The following is an 8213-nucleotide window of genomic DNA, read 5'->3' on the forward strand; positions in this document are numbered from 1 at the left end:
CTCCATCCTTTTAATGCACATCTATGAACTATTTTGCAAAACGTTTTGTTTGTTATAAATATGACAAACATCATCAACTGTGAAACTTGGTAGAGAGCTAACCATCCACTGGTGATAAGGTTGCAGAAAAATCTAAAAAATGTTAAAAAATGCCAAATACATTGATTTTTATTTGAATATTTTCCTTTTAGAAAATTTAAGAAACGTTAGGTTAGTTTTGTTTGGGTTAATTGGGTTAATTTTACCTTTTTATATAGCAAGTGTTTCTCAACACTTTGAGCTTCTTCTGTATGAGATCGCACACTGATTAACTTAATTTGGTCCTGTATTTCTTCTGCATTTGTTTCAAATAAATCATGGTTATCTGCACCACTGCATAGTCATATTGGTAAGGATTTACCATGAGTAATACTGGCTGCATGAGCCTGGAACATTGTAGACTGATACTGCTGTGTGTGTTGATGGTTTTGTGTGGAAGCAGCAGGATCCAGTATACCCTGATGGCCTCGCTTACTGATTTTCTGTGCTTTGATGGACAACAAATACCAACATGGCACCTTTTTCTCGCACCCATCCTATTTTCTGTTCACACATCCACCTTTCCCCCCATGCTATGGGCCCAGCTAATGTTTTCTTAGTGTCAGGTTCTTTTCCCATATGGGAGGTTTACACCCTTCTTCTTCTTCTTCTGTTTCTCTGCAGTGCCAGATCATCGCGCAGGACGAGGACCATGATTGACAGCCAGGCGAGCTGAGAAGACCTGCCACTCATCTTCCTATCAGCGTGTCAGAGGGCTATCTCATTCTCGCCTCTCCATCTTCCTCCTCCTTCCTCCTCCCTCCCTCAGTCCTCTCCTCCTTATCTTCTCAGTGGACCGGTAACCTCGCTGTCCCTCACAGATATCTACATCTTCAGAAACTTGAAAGAAAAATAAAAAGAAATACAGGACAATACTTCTTGGCTGAACTTTACTCCACCTGAAGGGACTTTGACATGCCTCCTTACTCCATCTGAGTGAGCGGACGTAACCTGAAGAAGAGCAATCCTTTATTTGTGCACCTTCAGAAGGAGAAGCAGCTCCATTTAAAGGGGCTGAGAAAGGACCAGTCATGCGTTTCTATTTTGCGTTGACACTGCAGGCTGTTTGGACTGGTATTTGCCAGGCGGCCATGCAGCACTACCCTGCAGCTTGGGGCCACTATGATGTGTGCAAGTCCCAGCTTTACTCAGACGAGGGTTTAACCTGGGACTACATGGCCTGCCAACCAGAGGCAGCAGACATGACCCACTACCTGAAGGTTACCCTGGATCCCCCTAACATCACCTGTGGAGACCCTCCAGAGACATACTGTGCCCTGGTAAGTCCACAAAAAGAGACAGAAATAAGAAGGGAGCCTCCTTATCTGTTCCTTGGTATTGTGTATCTACTTGGCTTGTTCTGACCCCACAGCCATGACAGACACTCTCAAAGCCTGAGTGACTCAGATATGTTGTTGTGGCTGAACAGATAGAGGTTTGTGCCCATTGACGTCATGTTCTGATGTTTAGAGAGCTGTCTCTCAGCGTGCAGGGCAAACACAGTCTGATGTGCAGTTGACGCTGCAGAAAACACTGAATAACGCGACTTGGCAATGAAAAGTCATAGTATCACTTTGAACTCACCTCATGTCCTTCACATATTTATTAAACCAGTGTTTCTCCATCCTGCTCCACACATAGAGGTAGCTCTACTTTAACAGACCTGAATGAAATGAATGGGTCAAAACGGGCTTGAAAATAACTTAATGAGGAAGTTTGTGAATCTGATTCAAGTGTGTTGGAGTAGGAACACATCTAAAACATACAGGGTAGCGAGTTTGGAGGACCTGGATTGAGAAAAAGCGCATTAAACTATAGCCTCAATGGTCACTAGGATTTTTCAAAGACAAAAGACATCCCAGTGCAGCTTTTCTCTTCAGCCAGTGTTTGTCTTTTAGTGGCATTGGCTGAGCAAGTGGCCTAAAAATTTAAGCTATTTCTGACTAAAATAGTCCACATCTGGACTAAATATACTCCAACTTGTTTGAGAAGTGAAGTGGAGCATTATTTAAAGACCAAGTGCATGTGATTTTTGAGATATTTCTTATACTGATCAGCATTGCTTTGTTGATGGACCATTTTACTATCTTCATGCCTCATTGGTCCTTATGGTCATGTTGCATCATGTATACACTCAGTTAGGAATCTTAACTGGATCCAGTTGGTAAAGCTCATTTCCATTTATGTGATGTTTCATGATTATCATAAGTTTTATAATGATTTAGTGCAATACTTATGTGCCCTTAGATGTAGATGCCTCTTCTGTTTTAGTTAGCTATGTTTATCATCAGATAGATTGATGAATCCAGTTTTAAAAGCATATTATATTAAGAGGATGGTTTTTTTGGTGTTGATTTTTGGGTATTTAGGAGAAGTTTTTGCCTTTTCTTTTAAGTGGACAACAGCCTCTGACAAAACAGAAAAGAGTACTGATAGAGGGGCTAGGCCAGGGGTCACCAACTCCAGTCCTTGAGGGCTACCATCCTGCAGGTTTTAGTGTTTCCGTTGTACAACACATTTGATCCAAGTGAAAAGGTTCTCCAAGAACTTGTCATCTTCTGCACCTGCCTGTTAATGAGCCGTTGATTTGGGTCAGGTGTGTTGTGCCTGGAAAACAATAAAACCTGCAGGATGGTAGCCCTTCAGGACCGGCGTTGGTGACCCCTGGGCTAGGCTAACGGCTAAGCCGAGCTAACAGGGCCAAAAATGGAACATTGACAAGGACACTAAAACAGCTGAAACTTAAAATGTCATAACATCAAAATGGCATGCTCTTGGTGGCTGTTCAGTATATTCTAATCGGCTGTGATAAAAAAAATCTTATTGGTCCAATCTCTAGGCATTAAAGATAACAAAAAGCCTTGAAATGTATGGATAGAATATGGTACTGTGGTTTTGTCTTATATTTACACATTGTTTGGAGAGGTAAATTTCTGTAATATCACTCTATTACGAGCGTTACCATTGCAACACGTTATTCAACTGGTTCGGATCAGCTAACTTTTGACAGGTGAATGTAAAAAAAAAACAAAAAACGGTTGTTTAGAATAAAAGTACATAGAAGCCAACATAAAACAGTGCCTGTACTTCAGCATATTTAGCAAATTTTGAAAAAAAAATTGTTATAAAATAAACTGTGTGGGACCATGTTATAAGCGGCAGATCTATGCATTACAAGGTTTTCATGCACTCTGCGTCGCGCGTTAAAACTGTGTAATGTACAACTCTTCGTTGTTTAATCCTTACTTAATGCATTAATCTTGACAACGTAAATCTTTTTGACAAATATATTATGTCAGCTGACTTAGTCAAAATATTATTATAGAAACTGATGTAAATGTTTGTTTCATCTGTTCTTGTAAAACTGTAACTCAATGTTAGCAAATTCTGAGACCTGACAAACATGATTTTAAAGTTTTTTTTCTTTGATGATCACAGTTTTTGCTCAGTCAGATAACTAGCTGTAAAGTATTATGACTAAAAAGGGAATATTTTGTGTGACTATAATCTTGTATTAATTAGTCAATTTGTATAATTTTATCCAATGTTGTTTCTGCTAATTGTGTTGTAATCATGACAACAAAATACCTTGAGGGGCTGAAAACAAAATGAGCAATAGATTCTTATGAGGTCAAGTATTTAATTTGCAAACCACTGTCTTCTTTATATCGGATCTTTTTCTCCTTGAATCTCACAGCTGGTCGCCTCCGATTAATGCTAAATGATTAATCCATTTTGGGCCGCTGTGTGTTACCAAGTCATCAAAGATTCTCTCAGAACAAATGCACTCCTCACCATCTTCAAGAGCTCTTTAGATAAATAGTGAAATGTTTTAGGAAAAGTTGCAACTTCAGGAGTATAAATAGACCGCCGCCATCAGCAGAAAGTCAGCTGAGAGAAGAGATGGGGGAACAGAGAGGGATTAACAAAACACACATGACAAAAAACAGCGAGAGAATGATCAGAGAAGCGAGAAGGAGCACACATGAGGGAGACAGAGACTCAGAGGACTCAGTGCAAAGCATATGATGACTGAAGAACTAATATCTCCAGTGTAGGGAGGGATGGAGGCTCTGAAATGTGAATAATTCAACATGTTTTGTAGCTAATGTGTTTTATTCATAGGACACATTATTCAGCACAACATCTCCGAGGCACTTCTGAAATATGCTGACTCCTGTGATCTGTTGACTCCAAGGGTGGTTGAAAGGAAAGTGAGCAGTCTGGGAGGTCACTGAAGATGCAGTCACCTTCCATTTTCACTCTGTGTGCCTTAAAAAAATGCCAAATGATGGACGTTTGGATGCAGAAAGTATATTTGCCTTGTAACAGCTGTGTTGTGGACAAACTGTCTGAATCCTGAATAAGCAGCGGCCATCCGTGACTGATTCTCCAGTGGAAGAATCCTATTTTAGGAAACACAGTTGAAACTGGGGTTATAATTATTATTGTCAGCCTTTTAACAGTCTGATGATCACTTATTGAATTAGTAGGAGTTTGCACCGCGCTGCTGCCCTCACGTCTCTGGCAGTCAGTGTGATAGGAGTGCCTCAATTAAAAAGGCTGTGGTTTGCCTCCAAATAACCATTTCTTCTCTGTGTTGTGCTGTACTGATCACAAATCACACAAACATCAGGGAAACATGACCCCTGCCACTTAGCATAGAGCCCAACTCTCTGCAATTGGGTTATTTTTACCCCAGGCAGTAACATAGCTCCAAATCAACATCGAAACAATTATCATTGATATTTCAGCTACTCTGCTGCCAAAGAGCTGCTGCGGTGCCAATAGTGGTTCGTATCATGAGGCAGATCGTTGCAGATTCCGAGCAATTATCATTAGTCCGCGTTATCGGAGAAATTCATCTTTCTGCTGATTGATTGTTGTGCTCAGAGAAGCTGGTGTGTTTTAAAGCCAAGCGTCTGCTTCCTGGCGTGCCGACGGTAACAGACACCATAGAGCGGAGAGAGGCGGAGCGGGAGGCATCAGCTCGAGGGCGTAGCGTTTATATGAGCACGGCTAGCTCAGGTTGCGGCCTTCATCCCAGGGTCACACGCAAAGAAAGCCAAATCACACATGGACCACACACACACACACACACCTCTCTCCCTAGTAAAGACTTTTTATTCGCCTTCTAGCCCACTGACCTTTTCAATAGCAATAAGCTGGCATTCTCTGAACTCTGGCACATGAATCTGCCATCATATGAGATTTCACGGTGCCCTCCAGTTAGACTGGCCTTTAAAAACCTGGACAGCTCTCACAGCCACAACCAGCTGACAGCTGAGCTTGTGTGAGATGTAGGAACTGAGAATTAATGTGCCACTGCCAAAGCATCTGTTTGTTTACTGGTTTGGTGGGAACATTTGGAAATGCTGGCCCATGGACGGAGTAAAGTTACTGTCAAATAAACCATTCCGGGCAGTGCACTAGCCTGGCTTGGTAATGTAAGAAACATGATTTTTTTTTTTTTTTTTGGTTGGTTCCCAAAACTGTAGCCAGTTAAGAGTATAATTTACCTAATTTACCAGCTTTTTATATTCTTGGAGACAAAATGAACACTTTAATAACCTTGGATAAATATGCATGCACACTGTTTCCTTGCTGCAAACGTACCTGATTCATATCACGTGTCAACCCCTACAGCTTGTCAGCAAAAATGTTTTCAGGCTCTGTTAATCTGTGCAAGGTGTTTTAAAGCAGAGAAACTTGTAAAACATAGTGATTCATAAAGGCAAAGATTGAGGAATAGTGATCTAAAGTAGTGATTCTCAAACTGGGGGTTGCTGGTTTAAACAGCGGCCTTTCTGTGTGGCGTTTGCTTGTTCTGTTTGTGTGGGTTCTCCCCGGGTACTCCAACTTCTGTCTAGCTGTATAGAAAATACATAAATGCATGACTTATGTTTGTCACATTCTGTGAGAGGCAAGAGCGTTTTTTATGTTCTCGAGGCAATGAGATTGAGGACATTTTGTGTCTTGTTCTTGATGCATCAGCCAAGCAGAAGTATTGTTTGTTTAGTTGGACATTTGAGGTGGGCTTGGTCAATGTGGAAAAGCATTAAGCTGAAAGTTGTTGCTTCCACATTTAACTGATGCGAGGTTGACCGGATAGTTTTCACAAAGGTTGATGGAGGTGATTAGAAAGTACCTAAACGTATACAACACATGTCGCATTAAAAGACAGTCATTGACATGTATACCATCCCTGGTAATCCCTGCCCTATCGTGGCTAAAGCTTCTCCCAAAGTATGAGTCGATCAGACCAAAACAAAACTGTTTTTTCCTTGTTCTTGCATCCTCGAGAACAATAGCAAAGTTTTTGTTGCTGATGGAGAATGTAAAAAGCTGTAGTTGTCTCGTGGGGGTCACAAACCCCAACAAATGTTATCTTGAAAGGTTGTGTTTAAAAAAGTTTGAGAATCTCTGATGCAGAGGATGACTTGCAGGTCAGTCTGGTTCCACAAAGCTGGAGTACTTCCTACACATCTGAATGTTTACCCACTGTACTCCCAAACCAAAGTTGGAGTGGTTTTAAATGAATTACTTGACTTTTATTTAGATACATAAGCTGTTTATCTTCAGCTGATTTTGTTCCATGTCTTGGTACAGCATTGTGTTTCTCACTACTCAACTGTATCTTATTGTGTGGGCAAGAAAATTGTAAAAGGGAAGAAATGTCCATTATTCAGCAAATCTTGAAGGAAAATGATTTTCCATTATGAAATTTAAATTAAACAAAGTTTTGATACATGCAGTTTACTTCATCAGTTGCATCTGTGGCCATGTGACGTCGTTTTGATAAAGAAACTCTCAGGATGGGAGATTGAGTTGGACTCAACTCAATCTGTTGGTTTCCTTATATAGGCTATTATGAATTGGCCTTCATTATGTTTTCCCCTCTGTCTGTAAAGCGTCTTGAGATGGCATTGCCGTGATTTGACGCTATATAAATAAAGTTGAATTGAATTGAATTGAAACCATAACTATAAAATTACACATGGCACCTGTGTTTAAAATTACATACAGACCATTTTATAAATAGGCCTAATTAAGTTTAGTTTTTTAAGTCACGCACTTGTGCATGTAAAAGTCTTATTTGACATTTACCTTATCTCATACACATTTAGCAGAAGGAATTATGTTTGCAGTCCACGCTGGTGTGTGCGTTGTTATCCCATACATGACAGAGGCAGTGGGTGTGTGTGTGTGTGTGTGTGTCCGTATCTGTGCCATCAGTTTACAACCAGGAAGTGCTGATGAATGCTGAAACCTGAACCCTGGTGGGTCAGGGCATTTCATCGCCAATCAAATCTTAATGAGGAAATGAAGAGGATTGTAAAGAAGTGGTGCATGTGGTTACATGAAGTATTTTCTCATTCTTCAGATACAGTTTTTGCCATTTTGTTACAATAATAGGAATGTTTTTGGCGTAGCCTTCTTTCTCCCCAGTAGTCATGCAGAAATGTTTTATGGTATTTGATGCAGTGCATCTGTGAGCTGAATAAAATGCTTCACATAGTTCAGCCATACTGTGAAATGGCTGTTTGCTTCAGTTTTAAGTCCACATTTATTAAATGAAATTAACAATTCTTTATTTATCTCCAAGGGAAAAAGCAAAATATAACCTTTATCGCCTTTACTTCAATGTTGCATGATAAATATCAGCTATAATAGGGTAGTTTTTTTTCTTTTTGCTCTGTGGGTAGTGTAAACGCTGCTCATTAAGTATAAACTGGTGTGCATCATTAGTATCCATCAGCATGGACAGGATTTGGAAAAGTAGAAATGTTTTGCAGTGGTTCATGTTTAATTTAAGTTAGGCATTTATTGATGCATGTGTTCTGATTGTATATTTAAATTCAGATTATAACTTATTTTAACCTCTTTTTGTTTTTTTAATTGTGTACCCCTGTGGTCCCCTGAGCAGATGGTGCAGTCTAGCTGAAATCTAGCCGAGCCTCTCTCTGTACAAACACTTTTTTTTTTCTTTTTTTCCTGCTCCTTGTGTTTTGGCTCTCTACTGCGACTTCTATATGTGAGCTTTTGTTTTTTTTTCTTTTCCTTGTAGCTTCTTTTTATTGTCGATATATTTTCTCCTCTGTTCTATGAAATATAAGCCATGAAAAACCTAATGT

The 8213-nt window shown here is 40.0% G+C and overlaps 1 protein-coding gene across 1 annotated transcript in view; it reads left to right on the top strand.

The window, feature by feature from the left end:
* Window positions 1-1109: 1109 nt before the first annotated feature.
* The window catches only part of ntng1a (netrin g1a), a gene marked incomplete at both ends in the record, with an annotated part of 138351 nt that continues 131247 nt past the window's right edge, over window positions 1110-8213 (top strand). Inside the window, one exon of the mRNA XM_079260227.1 lies at window positions 1110-1358. Within this exon, the coding sequence (XP_079116353.1) occupies window positions 1110-1358 (249 nt within the window). The remainder of the gene's footprint in view (window positions 1359-8213) is intronic.

Source organism: Telmatherina bonti, assembly GCF_933228915.1.
Source record: "Telmatherina bonti genome assembly, chromosome: 20".
NCBI classification, from domain to species: domain Eukaryota; kingdom Metazoa; phylum Chordata; class Actinopteri; order Atheriniformes; family Telmatherinidae; genus Telmatherina; species Telmatherina bonti.